The sequence below is a fragment of the Pteropus alecto genome, unplaced genomic scaffold, assembly GCF_000325575.1.
Source record: "Pteropus alecto unplaced genomic scaffold, ASM32557v1 scaffold51, whole genome shotgun sequence".
NCBI lineage: Eukaryota > Metazoa > Chordata > Mammalia > Chiroptera > Pteropodidae > Pteropus > Pteropus alecto.
Window position 1 is genome coordinate 2,327,768 of NW_006431922.1, and position 23,008 is coordinate 2,350,775.

Here is a 23,008-nt window from a genome sequence, read left to right on the forward strand (position 1 = left end):
CCCAGAATGAACTTGGAATTTCAGTTCTACTTCTCAATGCTTGGATTGTGTGCGCGCGCGCGCGCGCGCGCGCGTGTGTGTGTGTGTGTGTGTGTGATGCACCTTGCCCTTTATGTAATATAGGTCTAATTTACGCACTGAAGAAAAGAGCCAACCAGGATTTAACAAGTTGTACAAGTATGGAGTTTTTTTATTAACAAATGAGATTATTTCCCAAAACATGTTCTAGAGAACACCAATTCTGTAAGATGCTCTTAAGGGTATCTTGGACAAATAGGTATGGGAAACATTACATGCTTTTTCCTACCCAAGATTCTCTCTGAGAAAGTTTTCGATGAAGAAAAGAGTGAGCATTTACTGTGTGGCCTGCCCAGTACCCCTTCTCCCTCCTATAATTGCATTCTGGTTTTCCTTTGGGGAACCACTCCTTCTCTCCCATCCACTCCAACTTTGCCTTTCATGTGGTCTTGTTTGTTGAGACCATTCAGTAAAAATGCTACTTCATCCTCAACACACACACACACACACACACACACATCCTCCTACAGACTCCCAGCCAAATATGATATCCAGCACAGAAGTACACATGCACTGATTATTGGAGCTGATCTCTCAGATCACAGCACTATTAAAAGTATTCCATGCATTCCTGTTACTAAGATTCCTGAAACTTGGCCATATTCTGTACTTTCAGAGATTTTACCATTCAGATTTTTGCTTACTTTCTGTGAACTATCTAAAATAATTTCAATAATTAGCCTATCTCAGTTTCTGTTGCTTGTAACCAATGAATTCTAGATGATTCAAAAAACCTACTTCCCACATGCAAAAGAAAATTAAGTTGGACCCTTAAGCCATATACAAAAATTAACTCGAAATATATCAAAGATCTAAACATAAAAGTTGAAACTATAAAACTCTTAGAAGAAAATACAGAGAAAAACCTTTATAATTTTGGATTCATAATGATTTCTTAGATATGACACCAAAAGCACAGACAACAACAACAAAAAAATAGATAAATTAGACTTCTTCAAAATTTAAAATACTTGTACATCAAAGGACACCATAAGCAAAGTGAAAAGGTAACCCATAGACTGAGTAAAAATATTTGCAAATCATATGTCTAGTAAGGAATTAATATCCAAAATATATAAGGAACATTTACAATTCAACAATGAAAATATCAAACAATCAAATTTAAAAATGGACAAAGGACTTGAATATTCTTCCAAAGATGGTATATAAATGTCCAATAAACACGTGAAAAGACACTCAACATCACTAATCATTAGGGAAATGCAAATCAAAACCAAAATGAGATATCTCTGTGACCCAAGTAGGACGGCAAAAAAAAAAAAAAGAAAGAGAGAGATAGGAAGTTTTGGCAAAGATGTGGAGCAATCAGAACCCCAGCAATTTTACTTTTGAGTGTATTGTCAAAAGATTGAAAACAATGACTCAGACAGATATTTGTACACTTATGATCATGACAGCATTTGTCACAATTATCAAAAGATGGAAGCCCAAGTGCCCATTGATCTGTTTATCAGTACAGACTGGGCAATTAAAAATGTTATTTTAGATGCAGAAGATAAGGACATTTGACTTATTTAAAAAAATCAAGTTAATAGTAACCAAACATATCAAGGAAAACAAAATGTGGAATACATTTGAAGATACATACAATGAAAAATTATTCAGTCTTAAAAAGGAATGAAATTCTGATAGCTGCTACAATGTGGATGAACCTTGAAGACATTGTGTTAGGTGAAATAAGGCAGTCACAAAAGGACAAATACTGTAGGATTCTACTTATATGATGAACCCAGAGTAGTCAAATTTAGAGACAAAAAGTAGAATGGTGGTTGCAAGGGGCTGGGAAAGGAGGGGAATGAGCTGTCATTGTTTAACAAGTACAGAGTTTCATTTGGGGAAGATGAAGTTCTGGAGATGGATAGCAGTGATGGTTGCACAACAATGTCAATGTGCTTAATGCCACAAAACTGTACACTTAGAAATGGTTAGAATGATAAAATTTTATGTTATGTATATTTTATTGCAATTAAAAAAAGAAGCCTATTTCACTTTCTATTACCTAATTTTCCCTAAATGTATTTGACCACAGAATGCTCTCTTTTCACCAGAACTCACTTTTCACCAAGGTCCCAGAGAATATACTTTGGGAAAGGTTGGCATGTGGCATTGTGGTTGGACTTTCAAGGATACAATCTGTGGTGGAGTAGGAGGAGGGTTTCTCCTACTGTGGAGAGAAACATATTTGGCCAGTAATCTAAGGAAAGAAGATGCCAATATTTCACTCAGTAAACTAGGATTCAGAGGGAAAGCGATAAATTACAGAGAGCAGACATGGCATCTGGTTCTGTGCATCTTGATGTGAAGACATCTGTAAGATAGTTCCTAAGTCAGGGAACTTAGGGGAACGCTCTACTGGAGGCAAGCTTTGGAAGCTTAGAAACAAGAAATCTGCGCAAGAGGCCTGAGACATGCACCCAACATACACCCCCAGGGGCTGGGGGCTTATTACCTCCACCATTATAGAGTCTATCATTTACATGCAGAATACATCAGAACTTAATAAAGGCATTTTGAAATTTTAAACCTGTTCTCACCTGCTGAGGGGAACTCCTTTGGCAGGGAGTTTGGTCCACTTATTGGCCAGGGCATTAGGGCTAGATTACCGACTTACAAGGCTTTTGGTTTTCACTTGATTAAAGAAAACAAAACATAGCTAAAAGTTTTTGAGCTTTTGTCATGTGCCAGGGTCCACACTTTGTTTGCATTTTCCTATTTATTCTCTGCAAAATCCTAAGAATTAGATAATCTTTTTATTCATTTACTCAATTTTTTCACTCAGATGAAAAAAATGAGCCTTAGAAAGATTAAGTTGTTTGCCTACATTACCCAGCTGGGAACAGGTGAAGCTGAGATCAGACCAGGACACTGGACCCTAGAAAACTCACTCCTCACAGCCACATCATCCTGTCCTTTCAGCTACCCTCTCACATGGCTGCCCAGTCTTCCTCTTTCTTCTCAGTCACTAAGAAGGTGAATTCTTGTTGTATACTTCTGTCTTAATTCTCAAACTCACAAGGAAGTACCTGTAAAACCCTAGAGTTCCACTTATCTGTTAGGTAGAGCACTGTTCTGCATAAAACCTGGGGGATGGACAAGGTCACTGTCAACCTGATTTTTCTATGAGTCAAACATCCTCATCTGCAGCACCTAAAATAGCATTTCTCATTGCCCAGTCTGTATGGAGACTCCCAAAGGAATAATGAAGAAAATAAAATTAGGAGTTTCTCATTTTGCTGTCAGAAGAGAAAGCATTGGCATTTTCCCAACTGCTAATGTTTTTTAACTAACTTTATACTTTCCAAAGAACAATGACCAAAGCCTACCCAATATCTCAGCAAAGCAGATGAGCCTCTACACGCTGGAATCCAGAGGATGAGCTTGGGGAGAACACTGAGAAACCTACCTGCTCCAAAAGATCTTCTCTCCTGTGCCAGACAGATGCATACTATAATTCTCCCTCAAACATTGTTGAAGCCATTGATATGCGAACAATCCCTAATACCCCCTTATATGTGCATAACCCTTTAATAACCCTGCAGAGATCTGAATATTCTTTTCTACAAAACACTTTTTTACAAACACTTCTACTTATCTCATCTTGTCATTTTAAAAGCCCTGTGGGGTTGGTATCACTTTTCTTAATATATGTGAGGATTTTTAAACTCACTAGTGATTAGCAAAGCCAGGACTAGTATCTAAGACTTTTAACTCCAAGTCCAGTGGATGTAAGACATTAGCAGTTATCAACACCTCTTACACAGTTCCATCATCTGGCGGAAGCCTGAGCCAAAGACAAGAAAGTTTCAATGGGTGTACTGAGAAGGGCCAATCTGGAGGATAGCATAAGGATGAAGGAAGGCCCAAGCAGGGTGACTAAAGAGCTCCTCTCTGAAGAGCTGGGAAGGGAGGCATCTGCCTGACCGTGGTGGGCCCAGGGCACAGCATGTCCTCTTGTGGAAAGAGCACTGAACTGCCACCTGCAGCCCTGGGTTCCAACTCAACTGGGTTACTGAGTCACCCTGAGCAATCACTGTTGCCAACATCTCAATTTCTCTGTGCAAAAAGGAGAAAGTCCCTCTGGTATCACAGACCCTCTCGAGCTCTAAATTTGAGTCATCTTCGGGAGTCAATAAGTCATGTGTTGCTGCAAGACCAAGAATAATCAATAAACGTTAGCATCAAGAGTTTAGCTAAGCTACTCCATGGTATCATTGCCTATGCATCCATTTTGTCTGGACAATGACCTCCTGGGGGCCTTAAACTGATGCTAGCAAATGCATGTCCTAGGTAACAGCCCTCACAATCACAAGCAAATGTAAGTTCTTGACTTCCCCAGCAGCACTTGTGAGCAAGTCTCCCTCGTCCCCTACCCTTACCTCTTAGCTAAGACCCCTTTGAAGTTTACCAAATCTCCTGTTCTTTTCATTTTGAATTGACCAATCCTGCCTTAGCCTGAGAACCCCAAAGTACTCCACACAGGACCCTAATAAAGGCATGTGCCCCACATCCTTCCTTTCTCCCCTACCTTGACCTCGTGTGGCCGCTCAAAGCATGCTGTGTACTTCCTCCAGCACCTGTGTATAATAAACTTCTCTATTTGAATTTCTCTTGTGGTCTTTTTTTTGAACTGCAGCTCACCATCAAGCACCCTGTGCTCCACTTAACAAATGTTCATTTAATATAGTCATAGCAATTAGCTACTACCATCCTTATGGACAATAATCTTGACTATGACTCAGATAATTCACACATGACAGTCAAAATGTGTCCCTCACCCAGAGCTAAGTGAAGTTATATTTAGGCCGTCCGCCTGCTTCCTTGGTTGCATTTTATGGTGTTGCGGTTCTTATCCAAAAGACATCTGGACACCTCGGTTTCATTTATTTTTTTTCCCACCTTAATGCAGAACTACTTTTGCCCAATCATTCCTCAAATAACCCAAGCTCCTCACACTGCTATTTCCAAATATTGGAACACAGAATGGCAGGCAACTGCTCCATCTCATAATAAAATAAAGCAATCACAAGGACATTTCCTTTCAATTTTTAGTAAGATGTCCACTCCTACCTCATTGCCTTGTCTGGCCTGATGTTTACAAAAAAAGAAATTACTCTTTTCAAGTATACCTGATTGCATATTTTAGTTAACTAAGAGCTGACTGACTGCTGGGGCTGCATTCTTCACAGCTCTGAGCCTTGGCTCTTCTCTGACATTCACACTCTTGCTCTTGTTCCGTGTCTTTGGGTGCTTCTGATAAGGTGTCCTTTGCCAGCATTCACATGAGGGCTATAATTCCCTCATCAGATAGTCATTTTAAAACATCTTCTATCTCTACTACTATTATCCCCTGTCTTTAAATGAGGCTGGTGTAAATACATGTGTGTGAGTACATATATATATATATGTAAATATAAATAGATATGCATGTATACATGTATGGACACATACATATGTAAATATAGGTATGTATGTATACTGTGTGCATACCTATATGTGCAAATATAGGTACGTATTATATGTATACTGTGTGAGCACATATATGTGCAAATATAGGTCTGTATGTATACTGCATGCACACACATACGTGCAATGTAGGTACATATGTATGTATACATGTGTGTACATATATGTAAATGTAAGTATGTGTGTGTGCATGTGTGTTCACATATATATGTAAATATAGGTTCTTATATATGTATGTAGATGTATATGCATGCATGTATATGTAAATATAGGTGCAGGTGTATGTATACTGTGTGTGCACACATATGTAAATTTAAGTACTGTGTGTGTGCATGTGTGTACACATACATATGTAAATATAGGTATGTAGGTATATATAAATGTATATGTGTGTAAAACTGCAAATACTCTTCAAGAAAGTGCCTTCCAAAACTCTTCCAAATTACCACAAGGCAGCTAGATCTCTCCAAGTCAAACAACTGCCTTGGGACCTCTGGGCGATACTAGCGAGAGTACTTCTCAGTCCTCCTGCATTTCAATTTTTCTAAAATCTTCTCAGCAAGTTATTAAAAACCTCAGTACAACAGAAGACGCAGGCACATTTTTGTTTTGACCACAATCCCACTTAAATTACCACTTGTCTTGAGTTTCAGAAATGGTACACACCTCTTGATTACACCATTTCCTTGGTAGAACTTAAATAAATAAGGAACTCTACATTTCCTTTAACTGGAGGCCCTCTCTTTCCCCTCCCCAACATGCACTCATATGTACACACACATGCACACACATACACACACACACTCAGGCACTATGCACACATACATGCATGCACATGCAGAGTCACCTGTGCAGACAACAGTATTCCTTTGCTAAAAACTTCAAATCTAGGTCCTTGATTTTCACACATTTTTCCCTAACCACATTACAAGAAAATCAGGTATATAATATTAAATTCCTTATTTCCCTAACAGTTAGACTGACACTTGCTTATAGTTTAGGGTCTCTTGACATTTCATGGCTGTTTCCTAGGAAGTCACAAAGTCAGAATCCAAGGTAATCTTGTAATCAGGGCCTCAGCTAATACTTGAGTCTGTCCCACTCTGCTGCCTTTCTCTCGCTGCCATATGCACTGCTATCTGGCTGTTATAGGCATCAGTCCTCATTGCTTTGTGAATTCTCCTTGTTCAAAACTTTTAACACTGCCAGATATGTACTCTCTGTAAGTCCAACGAGCACATCAAATGGACTTTCTGAGGGAGGCTTCTCCCATGATCGACATCCTTCCCCCTGCCAGGAGCACGTTACCCAGTACGCTAGGCTAGGTATTCTGATGACTTCTTCACCAGCTCCTCCCAGAGGGTCTTATGCCTTCTGGTTCCCACCAGCTCAGCTCTCTTCAGTGGTGTTCAGAAACAGTGCCACTCAATCTGTCATATCCCTGTTTGGAAATATCTGAGTGCATACACATTGCCTTCCGAAGCAAATCCATACTTCTCAGCCTGCAAATCAACATATTCTACAATTGCTCTCCAACTTATTTTCTGGTTACTTTCTCTCTACCTCTTAGACAATAAATTAAATCCTTTACATTTAATCCTCATGATAATCCTCTGAGATGGGTATTATCTTTGTTTTTTGATAAAGAAATTGAGGCATATAGAGGCTAAGTAACTTGCCCTTAATAACCCAATGTATTTCATTTCCTGATATTACCTTAAACTTGGTGGCTTAAAACAACAGAAATTAATTCTCTTGCAGTTCTGGAGGCTAGAAATCTAAAATCAAATGTCGGTAAGCCATACTTACCTTGTCGGTAAGCCATACTCAGCCATACTCAGCTCAGCTGCTGGTGGTCCCAGGCATACCAGACAATCCTGTGCTTGCAACTGTGTCATTCCAATCTTTGCTTCTGTCTTTACACAGCCTTTCTCCTTGTATATCTCTTCTGTGTCCAAATCTCTCTTTTCTCTTACAAAGGCCCACCCTAAATCCAAGATGATTTCATTCAGGATCTTTAACTAATGACATCTACAAAGACCCGATTTCCAAATGAGGTCACATTTTAAGGTGGACATAAGAGGGGGGAAGGAGAGAAAGACACAATTCAACCCATTACATCCAATAAGTAAGAATTTGAAACTATGTCTATCTGACTCTAAGCCTCCTACATTTAACCACTCTACTTAACCACCTCCTAGAAAGTCCTGGCCAAATTGGACTTCTCTCATTTTTCTAAACAGATTTTTCTTTCTTGCCTCCGTGCCCTCGCTCATCTTATTTTCTTTACACAGACCAACCTCTCCCTTTTTCTTTCCTTCAACCAACTCTACCCATGGAAATCTTGAGTAGTCTTCAAGATCAAAGTAGCTCAATGCTACTTCCTCCAAGAAGACATCCTGATTGCACCAGTCAAGTAGGGAATCCTTTTTCCCACTCAGATTCCAACTGCCTTATTTTACAGATCTCTGCTGGCCCTTTGTATTGTCTACATCATATTTTAGGTTTTTGTGTAGTTGTCATCATTCAACAAAATGCTTGCTTCTAGCTGCTATTTTACAACTATGTTACAAGCTAAGTCTTAATTATATCATAAGATTTTTAATGGCAAAACCGCCTTCTCCCATCAGGCATTCTCCATAGAACTTTGCACAAGCAGTAGCTCCATAAATTTAGCCAAGTGAATTCATATCATCTACCTCTTTTCTTGTATTGAAAAGTTCATGTATTAGTAAGCGAAAATGTAAGATGCTTAAAAACCAACCTTTCTCCAATGCTCCCACTTCTCCAAAATGGACTTTTTTTAAATAGCCCAATTTATTTTTCTGCATCAAATTCAATCATTTTAATAATATTATTTCCTCCATTTGAATTTTATCTAATGACAGCAAATCCAGTCCTTTCCAAGTATAATCTTTGAGTGGTTTTGTTGGTGTGGGTTGTTTTTTTTTTTTTTTTTTCATTTTTTTCCTATGTCCAATACCACTTTCTTTTCAGGACAAATTTACTACTGTCAAGGGCTCTGAGAACCAGAACATCATTCCCAGCACCTGACAGTGCCTGGATGCCCAGTAACGTCTGAAGAATGCATGAGCAAATGAAAGCGTGAATGCTGCATTAGGGTAGAAGTGGAAGCATTTTCCTGGGATGATAACTTACACTTTTCCAGGTCCCACATTATCTTCACCACACCCCTGTGAAGTAGGCATTGTTATCCTCACATCACAGATGAGAAAACAGGTTGAGAGGATAAGGAAGTTACTCTTGGTCACACACCTAGTAGGTGATGAAATCAGATTGCAACCAGCTCTGTTTGACTCCAGAACTGTAGCTCTTAAACAAAAACACCTCTCAGGGACACCTCTCAAGTTAGAATGTGATCTAAATTGTCCTGCCCTGGCTCAAGTTGAGGTAGCATTGGTGTGACAATCCTGAACATGCCCTTAAGCTTGGGAGGTATGGAAACTGTTGGCCATTGACTGAGAAGGTGTGAAATAAATGAGGAATCTGTGAGAACAGAGAATAGTGTAGATAATGTGTATGGGTAGGGTGTGTGTGTGTGTGTGTCTGTGTGTGTATGTGTTATGGGATGTATGGGCACATATGTGGCATGCGGGATGTCTATAGTGTGGGATGTTTGTGTGCTGTGTTTGCTTTATATATGTTATATATGTGTGCTGTGTGGAAGGCTGTGTGATATGCATGTGATTTGTGTATGTGTGTGGTATGTGGTATGTGTGGTAGTACATGGGATAAAAAGGGCTGTGTCTATAGGAAAGTTTTAGATACTAAAATATGCAAATGACTCTGAGGCCCATCTGGACACCAGTCCTGACCTAGTTATTTAACATCTGAATGAACTTGGACAAGTCACTTATCTCCCTGAATTTGGTTGCTATAAAATGGCCTGCCAACCTCACAGCCATTGAAAGGGTCTATTCAAAAAGAAATACTATGAAAGTCCCAGTACATGAAAGGCACCGCACTGACATGAGTAGAAGGATGAAAAGGAAAAAAGTAGTGGTTGCTGATTTTAAGGAGTTTCCATTCCAATTGGGGAAGTAGACATGAAAAACTAACTCTATTTTATGCATAATGGAAGACATGTGACAATGAAAACTAATATCACTTGAGCTCCTTATGGTTTGGCAGATTAAAAGATGTCAATTTCACAACCACCTTACAAGGTAGATGTTATTAGCAAGCCCATTTTGGGGATGAGAAAACTGATGGTTAGAAAAGTTTAAATTTTAACTACTCCAAATATATACTCATGTAATTGACCCTGCAAAATTCAGCCCAAGTCTGTGTGTAACCTGAATCATTACTCTTCTCACTTCCCTGTACTGTTTCCTTGATCAATTCAAAGATGCAAAGAGTACAGATGTGGGAACCTTTGCTCTCAACCTTGAAAAAGCAGGAAAAAGGCCCAAGAAAGCAGAGAAGAGACATCTTTTAAAACTGTGTTACTTTAGTCAATACGTGAGGCCCCACGATTTTCACTATTAGTGTATGTCAGATTACAAACTCAGGAAGACAAAGAGGTGAGAATGAAAGAGGGCATATGTAGGAGCCAGAGAAGATGTGAAAGAGAAACACCAGGAAATTCCATTCCAGCAAAACAGTTACACACTGCCATTGGCTAGATGCCACACGATTAACGTCAAACTGTATTAATGTCAGAGAGGAGAATTTGGTTAAAGCCTTGCCTGTATAGATCTTAGGCTAAAAATCATCAGTTTTCTTTTTTTTCTTGTAATCCTTTATAATTTCCTCTAATGCTTTAGTCAAGCTTAGGACCGTGAGCCTTCAGGGAGCAAAGCAAGACACATCTGTTCAGCCAGAATTTGCCAAACCAAAGTAAAACATCAACCTGGCTTTTACTACAACTTAGAATTTAGATGACCCCAAATATTTCCCGATTGTATCTGCCAAAAATAACTTTGCATTACTGTGAATCCTGGTTGCAAGAAGAGACGTGAAGGATACTTTTTAAAACAGATAAAGACTGGACTATTGCTAATAAAAAGAAGTAAAATAATAAGTATATTTCTTTAGAATGTGCTTATTCTAAAAGCTATATCAAAACATGTAATTATAATCATCTTGGTTGGGGAGAAAAAACATTTAAGAATGTCTTTTTTTTTCAAAGATTTTATTTATTAAAAGACATAGAGGTAAAAATTTACATATTCTGAAAAAGATAGAAAATGGTAATAAAATGGACATTTTTCTTATTAAGAAATATGTCATAGATATGTTTATCAAATGATATTATTTTGCAAAATAACAATAAATAGAGCAGAGCTGTGGCATATAAGAGTTAACTCAAAGTATTATAAGTATTTATGTTTTGTATTTTATAAAAATTCAGACCTTTGATTATATTTTTAAATTTGGCATTTTGCACTCTAGGTTATCATTAACTTAGATTTTAAAAATATTTTTATGATGGCCCTATGATTTAAAAAATAATGAAACACAAAAGGTGGTTCGACTAAATAGAATTTGATTAAAATAATTTCCCCTGAATAAAAAATAATAAGACACAAAAGTAAAGATATAATTTTTAAACCCATAAACCTATGTATGAGTTCCCAATTCTACAAATTTTTGGTTCCCAGCTGTGAGCATTGAACAAGAATTGTTAGCTAAGCTTTAGTTTCCAGCAAGGTCCATCATTTCTTTTCACAGCTTGATGGAGCGATAATAGTCATAATCATGACAAGCCCAGTTCTTCAGTCCTAGAATGTAAGATACAAAGAAAGTTCTCCCTCCTTTAAATAAACCCTTTGATGTGTTCCTGTATTTGTTTATGACCCATTGGCCTCAAATTCACATATCAGAACACTGGAAAAAATTTTAATAATGAAAAGTTACTGTTCTAGGCATTCTATTGTGGGTTTCAATTCTCTACTATCCAAAGGAGAGAGGAAACACATGTGAACACCAAACACATCCTCTAATGAGTCTTGGGTATTCAAGTAGCAAGATCAGGCTTTTCCTGTAAATAAATATTGACTCTTTACAAAGATCTTTCATTTCCCATGCATTTTGTTGCCCATGAGGGTAACACAATTCCCAGCTGTACTAGGGGAAGCCACACCTAACAATACTTAAGGATCCAATCTAATATAGATTATCAGTCCCAATGGCCCTCAACGACATCCATCAGGGGGACATCTGGGTGGCTCTGGGTGCCTAGAGCACCGAGAGGTCATGGCAGGATTTAGACTTGAGCTTGAAGGCCATATTCTTGTTGTTTTTGGCCACAATCTTGCCCCAGAAGCGCCTGGCTTTCCTGGGAATGCTCTCCTTCCTTTTCTGGTAGGCCAGCCGCCGCTCATTCTTCTCTTTGCTGTCCCGCCGAAGGCGGACCTGCCGCACGATACCCTCAAACAGCTCCTTCACGTTGTGCTGGACAGCCGCAGAGGTCTCAATGAACTTGCAGTCGAACACCACAGCACATGCTCTCCCTTCTGGGAAGGGGAGAAGGAGAGAAGAAAGTCAGAGGGGCAGCAGAGTATGATACCACACCATACATAGCTAAGTTGGAGGACTGCTGACTTTAAATGGTCCTCAAGGTAATGAGTATCACGGGCGATGAATGAATATAGGAGGCAACATGTCCTCTCAGGACATAAATAGAAGCAAAGAGTCTCACAGGAAGATTCCTAGAAGCTGGAGAGATGGGCTTTAGATCTGGCCTACCAAATTCACTGTGTGAAGGTCCTAGTTCATCGAATATAGTAAGATTTATTATAACAGTAAAAACCATAACTTTATTTATTGCACTTACTATGTGCTAGTAACTGCTTTATAAACATTTCTTAATGCTCACAACAGTCTTGAAAAATACATTATCCTTTACAGATAGATGAAGAAACTTGAGGGGAGGGCGATCTTTTAAACACCTGAGGGAGTGCACAAAGCCAGTAAATGGCAGATGTGAATCCAGGCCTGCTTTATTCTCAGTATTATATTCTTAACTCTCCTCTGACTCAGCTTCCTGAACTGAAAATAAGAATGCTACTACATGGCTCTCCTCTCAAAAAACTATTTTTTTAAGTTTTGATGAGAAATTTTGAAAAAAATTTGAAGACATCACAAATATATGATTCAATTACAGAAAACTATACAAACAAGCTTTTCTGAAAAAGTCCCAATTTCAAATGTTCCATTGTGTTTAATAATCATGTGTCCAAGTTTTGATTTGAAAAAGTGATCACTGTAGACACTTAAGAGTAAGACATTCCCAAACTAATTGTGTCCATTAAGTCTTTAATGTTTCTTTTCTCTTGAGCAGAGTCTGGCAAAGCACTTGGGTATCCACTCAGTATAAAGGAATTACGCCTAAACTAAATGTGAAAAAAAATGTGTGTGACATCATCAAACTGATGTCTTAATTGAAATTTAGGATGCAAAGGGTGAGGGGTGAGGAGGGTTTCTAGGGTCTACAGGAAATAGAGGCAGCCAGAGTAGAATACTTATCCTCAATAAAACTCTTCACCACAGTTCCCTTAAATCAGAATTCCCATCCTTCTTGGATGAAGATGCTACTTCCACTTCCCTGAACTCTTGAGATCTCCCTAGAGAATAGAAGGAAGCAGGAAAAAAGGTTGGGAACTGCCAGTAAAGCCCTGAGCATGATCTCTTCCCTAAAAGAATCCCAGGGAAACCCTTGTGGGTGGGGAGATTGGAATCCTGCAGGTAGACAAGATGGATGAGGGAGCAGCACCCAGCACAGAGATGACCTAATAGGAATGTAGGATTCTCAGAGTATATATAAAACTCCATGTAGCATTTTAATGAATCCAGCTTCATGAAAGAGGAAGTGAAGAACACCTGTTTGAAAGAAAATGCAGGCGAACCAGAGATTGTTTCTATGCCATTAGCACCACTCCTCTTACCTGAAACAGACACTTCCCGGCATCGCACCAGGTCACTTTTGTTGCCAACCAAAATAATAGGAATGTCCTCTGTCTGGCGGGCCCTGCGGAGCTGGATTCGTAGCTCAGATGCCTTCTCAAAGCTGGTTCTGTCTGTGATGGAGTAGACGATCAGGTAGGCATCACCGACTTGCATGCAGTGGTCTTGGAGCCATTCGTTCTCCCCCTAATGAAATAAGATCTTCCATGAGCACAGGTTGGCCTAGTAAATGAGGCATCAATTTACAAAGAAACAATACATGTATCCAAAATACCCTTGCTGATGTGAGAAAGGAAGAAAACTTATTCTAACTCCCATAATGCCTGCCAGACCCTAAAGTACTTATGCCAAAAGGCTTTTACTGTCCAATTCCTCCTACAGCTTGACTTAATAAAGTACACAATGGCTCTGCCAAACATTATTTTCAATTTCTATCTAAACTACTGAAAATGAGCCTTATCTGACTTCCAAAAAAACCTTTTGCCCATCCCAAGTGATAAAATTAAGAATTCTTTCATGAGAATAGGAAGGTTCTCAATAAATAAAAAGTCTAGCACATATGCACAGAAGCCCAACATCTTTAAAAATCAAATGTTGAAGACTAGTATTGAGAATGTCAACTTCAAGTAATATGGTTTTATACAGTTTAAAATTATCATTCATACTTGCTGGCACCTTCCCTAAAACAAATATTTTTTTTTGTATTTTTGAACAGAATAAGAGCAAATCACTGCAACTTGCTTGTTATTCAGAGCTCATTTGTGAATCACCTGTTCCTTAGAACAGTGTCATACTTCAAAAATAAAAGCTTTTAATCAAGAAAATGAGCCTGCCTCATCTGGAACACCAAAAAGGGCAAGGTCATTCTTGCATCGAACAGTCTGTTGGAAGGCAAACCCTGAAGGAATTTATAGAGCGCTCTGGGCTCTGTATACCTTATTTTCCCACATGTCCAGGAGTATGATTGTTGCACTTTCCCCATCCACAATCAGTGTTCGCTCATATGTATCTTCTAGAAAAGAAAGCACAGTGGTATTGGAGTCAAGCAAATAGATAAAAACTTTTATATAAGACAGTCATGTAGAAAATCATCCTAGAAAATAAATGTGCCAAATAAGCAATTAATTATATAAATGTAGACAAAGGCAAGTTGCTAATTTTTATCACCTTCAACAACATTCTACGAATATTCCTCCACTACTTACTAAGTGGAATGCCTAAGTTTGTTGAATGTGTATCACTAAACGAAAGGCATTCATTTTCCTCATTCTTAAACCTTTCATTTAGGAAAATCATTTGAGTATAAACTCACTGTAGAGTTTTTGACTCAGATTCAAGCTCTGATGCCATGAAAAAACACTAACTGTCCAGTGGCACTGTAAGCCCCGTTCGTAAGCCTTACATGGAAATCCACTGCACCTTGCAGTTGGGTGATTACTGAACATTCACTGGCAATTTCAGCAACTTTGAGCTCAGAGACATTTCTTTTGAGACATGCAAGAAAACAAATCTTGAGACTATCTCTGTTTCGGCTGAAACTTTCTTCCTGAAAAAAAAAAAAATACAGTTCCCTAGGCATAAACAGGCTTCTTTTTCTATCTTAAGTACAGCAGAAGTGCAGCCTTCAGCTCTCTACGTGGTAATGGAAACTTTCCTCTCTGCACTTGAGCCCAGGTCAGGTGTAGATGAAGGGTGAACACAGTGCAATGAGCCAGAGCAACTCGAGCCCAGGAAAATCGGGCAGACAGAGATTGAATTAACTCGGATTTTTACAAGAAGGATTCCATCAACTCCAGACAAGTGGGCCCATCCCTACTCTATTTTCACAATGAGATTTCCTGTTTTGAATTTCATCATTTGAAACATAATTTTCATAATGACTTTTGAAATCATTTTTCTTGCTGTTCCTTTTGCCTAGAATCTGTTCCCTCAAATATTCAGAAGATTTGTTCCCTTACCTCCTTTTGGGGAAGGTATTCCCTGACCATTTATTTAAAATTGCAATACTTCATCCCTCCTAATATTCCTTACTCCCTTCCCTGCTTTATTTTTCTTTGTTGCACCTACCCCCATCTAACATGCAATCCACTGAACTTACTTATTGTATTATTTTTTGACCCTCTCATCCCCTAGAATGTTAAGGCAGAGATTTGCATCTGTTCTGTTCACTGCTATAACCTCCAGCACCCAGGACAGTGTCTGGTATATTGCAAATGCTCAGTAAATACTTATCAAATGAATGAATAATACATACAGCATTACAACTGAGCACAAGCAAACCTAAATTGGAATCTGAGTGCCATTCCCTATTAACCAGGCGGCTGTGGATCACTTATTTAAGCTCTCTGGGCCTCAGTTTCTTCATCTGTGAAGTGCGATTGATAAGAGTATCCATGCCTTAGGGCTGTGTAACAATTACATATATTAAGCCTGGATACAAAGTAGAAATGCAGTAAATGTTAGCCGTTATCACTTCTTCAGATGGAGGCAGTTGGCTCTTGCCATACTTGGCATTTTCTACTATAAGTAAATCCTAGCTTAAGAGCGCTATGCAGGGGGAACCAGGACATTCTTGTTTTGTAATAGTGAGGAGTTTCTAAAAAGCATTGTTCCTGGTTTAATGTTTCTTCATCTAGGAACTGGGAAAGAAAGGAAAAACATGAACAAATGAGAAGTTAACCAGGGATGGCTCTGTGTTTCTGTCTGCTTCCCCACCTCCTTTAGGTATCATTCTTCTAATCAGTGGTGATTTTTAATGCCCCATTGGGACATTAAAAATCTATTATGCCTATCATGTTTGCCTTCCACAATATTCAGCATGAATAGGATCACAGTGGGACGTATAATTTGGCTTACTAGAGAGTAAGGCCTCATGACCTCAACAGGCAAATTTATAGAACCAAATGGTTGTAGAAATCAGAGCCTAAGCAGATGAGGAGGTGCGGGGCTGACTGCTCGAAGTTTTTTCTCTTTTCTCTGAAAGCTCTCCCTGCACTCAGAAAACTCACAAAAGCACTTTCTCTGTACTCAGCCCATCACTCAAAAGCATGTTCAAGGGACTCCCTTGAATCACCAAAAGTTCGAATACAAACATACTGTATTCCAATAGCTAAGGAGAAAAGCAAACAAACTTTCTCTTGGTTTAAGTAAGATCAGAATAAGGCCAAAGATAAAAACAGACTAAGGACAGTGTGAAAGTAGAGCCAAAGTGTTTTGCTGTTCTGGAAAGTTCCTGACAGGATCATTCTGTCCAGATTTACTTCTGCCCGAAAATTGTGTTGGAAACTCCAGAGCCTAAAACAATACATCTCCACCCTGCTTTGTGCATATACAAACCCCACACCTGGCCTCTGGCTACATACAAGCACACAAAGCACACGAAGATCCTGCTTGACAGCCTTCCACAGGCAGGAGAGGGACTGCCTGCCTGCAGTCAAAGTTCTAGATTCTCTTCTTCCCTAGTCACTCACCCTTTAGCTTTTTCAGGTGCTAATCAGGTGAAGAGAGGGGAGATAAAAGAAATAAAATTCTAGAAGAGTCCTTTGAAATTTGCCCTGGGTTAACATGTGTGGAGAAAGGGTTGAGGCCCATGGGCTTGTAACCTGGGTCTGGGGAAATCCTCATTTCCCCACTGCTCTTGATAAAGGCTGGGGATGTACATTCACACTCTGTATATCAAGAGAGACCATTCTGCTGGGGCAGGATGGAGTTTCTATGATTGGGTGATTATGGTCACTAGCCATTTTCGCTGGGCTAGTGTACTTCATTTGTCTTTCCTCATGTGACCCCTATTGCACTTGAAGGACCCTCTTGCCCAAGACTAACTCAAGTGCTATGTGTGGAACCTGCACAGGTGTTCTCTACATGCTGGAATCGGCTCCTGCAGCTCTTCAAAAGTTCCAAGGCCCCAGCATCCCTCTCCCCAAAACCTCTCAATGGCTTGTGGCTTTCATAGCCCCATGGATCCCAAGGAACCCTGGAAGGAACACCTGCTCTAAGAACACTGTCCTCTCTCCTCTGGAGGCTCATGTCTCCTCTTTGTATCTCACTGGGCCCCAGTTAAGAGTGACCAAAGTGGATGGGGACTTCAAGCAATCAAAAGTATCAGTTTTGAAAGATAAGCCCAGGGAAAGAAAATGGTTGATTCAGAATTAGCTCTAACTAATGTTTGTTTTGTACTTGCTATGTGCCAGGCACTATGCTACATGCTTAATACATGTTATCTCCTTTAATCCTCTTAGTACCCTACCAAGTAGGTATTATCCCTATTTTACAAATGCAGAAGCTTGAGGAGTGTATCTCATCCAAGAGCATCCAACTAGGTCAGTGTCAGAGCTGGAGTCCAAACCCACATCATCAGACTGTAAGTCCAGTGGCTCATTTCGGTACTTCCTGTGTGCATGTACAGTGCCTTCTTGCCTATCTCAGGGCTTCCAAATCCTTAGAGTCCAGCTCAGAGACCACCTTTTCTATTCACCCTTTTCTGCTTTCTACAGCCAGAAGTAATATTTTCTCCTCTGAATTCCCACAGCACTGTCCTTGTGCTTCTTTCAAGACACTCATCACACCTTATCTTGAATTATAGTTGGTGTATATCTGATCTCTACTGCGTAGATTGTAAGCATCTGTAGGGAAGAAGCCCCACAACTCTACGTGTCCCACAATGCTTCACCAAGTTCCATGTTATATGTTCAGTAACTGTTCAGGGATGAAGAATAAATGAATAAATGAATGAACAGCATTAAATGTGTACACAGTCATAAGATTATTGCAATATAACTATATAACATTCATCTTTATTAGGAAAAATAATGATGAGAGTATTGTGTCATTTTTTTTCTGATAGTCGGTTAATGCTGAAAAAAAAAAACGATGTAGGTGTGTGCCTTGGAAAACCCTCCTCTGGGAAACATAAAGCCACCCAGTGATTCCTATAGCCACCTACAGATAAGGGATTAATCCTAGTCTGTATAAATTAAGTTACTCTAATAGGACACATTAGATAGGATGGGTCACCTGAGAAGCTTCTTGTTGTCAAAGATTCCCTACTTGAAGAGACAAGGAAAGGAGTCTCCTCTCCACCCACCTTAAACAGAGGTTTCCCTGCCTTCCTAAATCCCAGATACGAGTTAGTCTATGGAGATACCACCCTCTACACAGATACCACTCCACTCTAATCGACAAACACTTTTGAAAGTCTGCTATCCACTAACTTTTTCAATTCCTCCCTCTTAAAAAAATAAACAGAAACTCCCAATTGATCACTTTCTTATGTCAATCTCCAAAGCACTTAATTGTTACTTAAGGTCATTATGAATTTTGGCCTGCTCTGAATTTAGCCATTGACACTCAGCTACTTCCTAAGAGGTCATGCCATATCTTATTCATCACTGGGGACCAGAGAGCCAGGCATGTGACCAAACACAGCAGAAAGTGCTGTCATACTTAACAGCATTTGGATGTTAAATCCAAGGGCTGCAGGGTACAATGAAGGAACACAGGATGTGGGTTCAATCACGACTAGGTTTGAATCCTGGCCATACCATAGACTAGCTTTTTCACCCTGTGAAAGTCATCTGACTTCATAAGCCTCGATTTCTTCACCTGTAAAATAAGAATATTAAGTGCCAAACTGGTTTAATTTTTGTGAGAATTATCTAAAAAAATGATTGGAACTACTTAGCACAGTCCTGGCACATAGCAAGTTCCCCACCAACAGTAGAATGAGAGCACTGCTAAACTAAAATGATAAAACCCTGAGTTCGAATCCCAGCTAACCCAGTAGGTGATTCTAGATAAGCCACTTGGTATCCCTGAAACTCAGTTCACTCATTTGAGTATAGAAATTTTGTGAGCACCAAAATAAACTGTAGCAAATATAGGGCACCCAATAAAGTCCCTCTCCCATTCCAAATGAGCATTCTAGATATTAGTTCTTCCCTTTCTCCAACAGTGACAGCCATTCACCAGCCCTTACAATGAAAGAGAAAAGCAATTGTACAACATATCTCTCCGTTGACTCTTGCTTAGCTATCATTCCTGAGATTCCAATGTGAGAGGAGAAATCGATGTTCTATCAATGAATCATCATTTACAGACCAGTTCGGGAGCTGCCTTATGAAGCAGTGAACTGCCAGCCACTGGAGACAGTCTAGAAGAATAAACGCTTAGTGGAAGTGGGCAGACAGTCCTGAGGAAGGAGCAGGATTCCTACGCAGCAAGTACAGGGCAGAACCAAGTCACCACTAAGGTGACTTTCTACTCTAGAAGTCTGTTATTCAGCTGTGAGTCGCAACCGAGAGTACGGACAGACCATGCCACTTGGGCAAGAACTGGAAGGTTCTTTCTTCATTTCTACAGCTGCAAATAGGGACATGCAGCCACCCTGGTCATGCATGCTAAGATGGAGGCTGTGGCAAAAGACACTGTATGAATGCCATTGACTAGTAGGATCTTCGTATCATTTCTCACAATATAATGCTATGTTTTACATGTGTTCGAAACATAAATGCATTTTGGAAATTATGTCACCTCAAATCAGTTTTGGAAATAGGCAGTGCTTAAATAATATTTTAAATGAGACTGTACAGGGAAAATTATCTTTAAAAACTGTAAGACTATACAAACATATGTATCATCGTTATAATTCAAAATATTTTAAAATATTATATTATTTCAATATTACCAATACAGATTTTAAACTATTTTACACCTTCAGAAGATTCTAATATTGGTGGAAATAAACTAATGAAGCAGTTTTTCAAATCTGTTTTAGGTATAACCATTAAAAAAAAAAAAGCTGTGTCTACACTGAGCTCTTGAAAGATCCAGGTTGGAGTTGGCAAAAGCCAGAGGTGAGAGCCAGTCCAACTGGTTCTGCTCTCTTTAATCAGTGTCCCCCAGTCCCTTTAGAACTGGAATCTAAGGCATTCCCATTCTAGCCCAGGTTTTATCTATGAGCATTTTCATTTTCTTGTCCCGCAGGCCTGTGCCAGGGCTTTTCCGGGGACTCAGCTCCCCAGCCGGGGCCAAGAATGCATAATCACAGTTCCCAGCTCTGCAGATAAATGACCCACCTACTTGTTCTTTCTGCCTGGACAATTGCTGATGGACAGAAGCCCACTGGGGCTGGGCCACCTACCTCCCAGAACTTCACAGTCGCTGTCCATGCTGTCATGCACACCGGCAAAGATGTTGGCCAGAGTGGACTTGCCCACCCCCTGCTCCCCTATCAGCACCACCCGGTAATAGGTGTTCCCTGACTCAGAGGAGATGACTGAATCCGTGGAGTCGGAGGACCAGCTCCGGCGGCAGTGGTCCTCAGGGGCAGCAGAGTGATGGTTGCGGTGGCTGTAGTGATAGGGCTCTTTTTGAATGATCAGATGCCTGCCATCGGCTGGGATGCTCCAGCGCTGCTGCTGTGGCTGCATGCCCACAGTGCCCTGGCGCATGGTGACATTATTCAGAGTCATCATTGGGTCCTGAAGAGCAAAGCAGCCAAGATGTTAGCATTAGTAAGCATGAGCAAGCGCTCAGGAGGCTAAAACACACAGTTAGTCATCAGTGATATTCTATTAGATGGGGTGAGACCCAAAGAGTCCTAACATAAGGAACACCAATGAAACAGTCCCCAAATCTAGGCTTTCAACTAGTCTCACACACATACACACACGCACGCGCGAGCGCACACACACACACACACACAATTAGTACTCAGCTCCTCAGGCACACTGGCATCTGCAGAGAAAAAAAATACCGTTAGCATCACCCACTGGCCTTGAGGTTCCTCCATCCTCAAGGAAACCTTGGGATCCCACTCAGAGCTGGTACAGAGGTAGCCAGAAGGAACCACAGTCTTCAGAGACAACTTGAAAATCAAGGAGTTAATGGAGCTGGGGATCAGCAGGCCAGGTTCGCTGCTCTTGTCTAAACATGGCTCTTGACTGCACTAGCATCCAGTGGGCTTTAGTGCCTTGGTGGGAAACACGTGGCAATGACATCACTCCCCCTGGCTGTATTGGACAAGCACTTATTGGAACTTCCATGTTTAGTAAAGTTCCCCTGATGCTCCCTAGCTGCCTGAATAAGCTATTATATGCGACTGGGTGGGGTGGGTGGGGATTCTGTTCAAGGTTTATGCCTCAGCTCTGCTCTCTTGCCCACAGATATCAGTTTAAACATCCCAGCCCCAAGCCTTGTTGTTCTGGCAGGGAAATGACCTGCTCACGTTCAGACCTATCAAATTTGCAGCGAAAATGCTTCACTCTTATTAAACGACATCCGCTCTGAGAGTTCTTTAATTTAACTCAGATTTCCACCCTCTTGAAGCAAATCAAGGCCAAAGACTCTCCTAAATGACATTCAACAACTTGGCTACAACTTTCCCTTTGCAAGACCTCCTCCCCTTGCACGGAGGTGCGCTCTCCCAAACTGCTTGAGATAAAGTAGAAGCATTCTCATTTTAATCAGTAAGATCCACTCATGAGAATGAGAAGCGCACAGACACTCCCCTCCCCACACTGGCCCCACGCTCCACACTCCAACACATCGACCTCTAGACAGGATGTCCGCCCGGTTTTTTACTTTTACAAGCAGCGCCTCGGTTGGCACATTTGCATTCATACAACAAAAACATGAAGTATCACTGAGGGCTGCCCTCTGACCACTCAGTCTGTAGGAAGAGGTGACCCTCCTACTACTAAACTGAACTGAGGAACCTGCTGATGACAAATGGCATTCTTTTCACCTTAAACTCCGCCCTACCCGGAAAACCAAGATGCCGAAAGCATGTTCCAGGGGTTCAGTTCTCAACATAGAAAGTTTTTCGGGCCGGGAACGCCCACTCCCTCCCCAATCATCCCCCGGCGGCGGCGGGAGGGCCAGTCCAGAAGCGACCCCTTACCTGGCTGGGCCAGGTGGGCATCTGGGTGTCAGTGCGACGGTGCGCGGGTCACCGCCGGGATCCCGGGCCGCAGAGCGCAGGTGCTCCCGCGGAGCTGCCTTCGGTGTAGCGCCCGCAGCCGCCGCCGCCTGGCGGTTTATAGCGCGCCCGCCCGCCTACCCGCACGGGGCTTTTCCGTGACGTCAGCACCCCCGCCGTTAGGGGCGGCTCTGCAGCAAACTCCGAGTTGCAGCTGTCTTGCTAAATCAGTTCCTCGCAGTCATGTGACTCTCTCCCCTTTTGAAAAATAACGACAGTTCAGTCCCGGGTTCCTTTATTTTGATTTATTTTATTTTTACCAGGTGGACGCAGGGAAATGGAAAAATACACTAAATGCCACTTCATCGCGCTTCCCAGCAAAGCACTTGCGAGCTTGTAGGGATAAAGGACGGAGACAGAAGCAGAGTTTGAGTTGCTAGCCCAGCTTTGCCAAAAACAGGGATCAACGGGCTCGCGGAGATTTTAGCCTCTAGGATGGAGCTGCAGCCACTTTGAGAAGTAAGGCCTTGTGTTAGCTGCATCTTCCGCAAGGACAATAGCCTCTGCCCGCCTCCTGTCACATTCTCTCCGGAAGTG

General features: G+C 40.8%; 1 protein-coding gene across 1 annotated transcript; it reads right to left on the minus strand.

The window, feature by feature from the left end:
• Positions 1 to 10,700: 10,700 nt before the first annotated feature.
• GEM (GTP binding protein overexpressed in skeletal muscle) lies at positions 10,701 to 22,633 on the minus strand. The gene is made up of 5 exons (XM_006906815.3): positions 22,394 to 22,633; positions 20,633 to 20,972; positions 14,427 to 14,503; positions 13,473 to 13,677; positions 10,701 to 12,041 (listed from the first exon to the last, which is right to left on the minus strand). Exons 1-5 carry the CDS (start codon positions 22,412 to 22,414, stop codon positions 11,764 to 11,766), a joined length of 921 nt encoding a protein of 306 aa, XP_006906877.1. The 5' UTR covers positions 22,415 to 22,633; the 3' UTR covers positions 10,701 to 11,763.
• Positions 22,634 to 23,008: the final 375 nt, after the last annotated feature.

Bases quoted from the DNA above. Each gene is read 5' to 3' on its own strand.
- GEM (XM_006906815.3), bottom strand. From the start codon at position 22,414: ATGCCCACCTGGCCCAGCCAG. The intron at 14,504-20,632 runs GTAGGTGGCCCA...TTTCTTTTCTAG, and splicing joins CGACTGTGAAGTTCTGGGAG to AAGATACATATGAGCGAACA. The intron at 13,678-14,426 runs GTATACAGAGCC...TTATTTCATTAG, and splicing joins TGGACATGTGGGAAAATAAG to GGGGAGAACGAATGGCTCCA.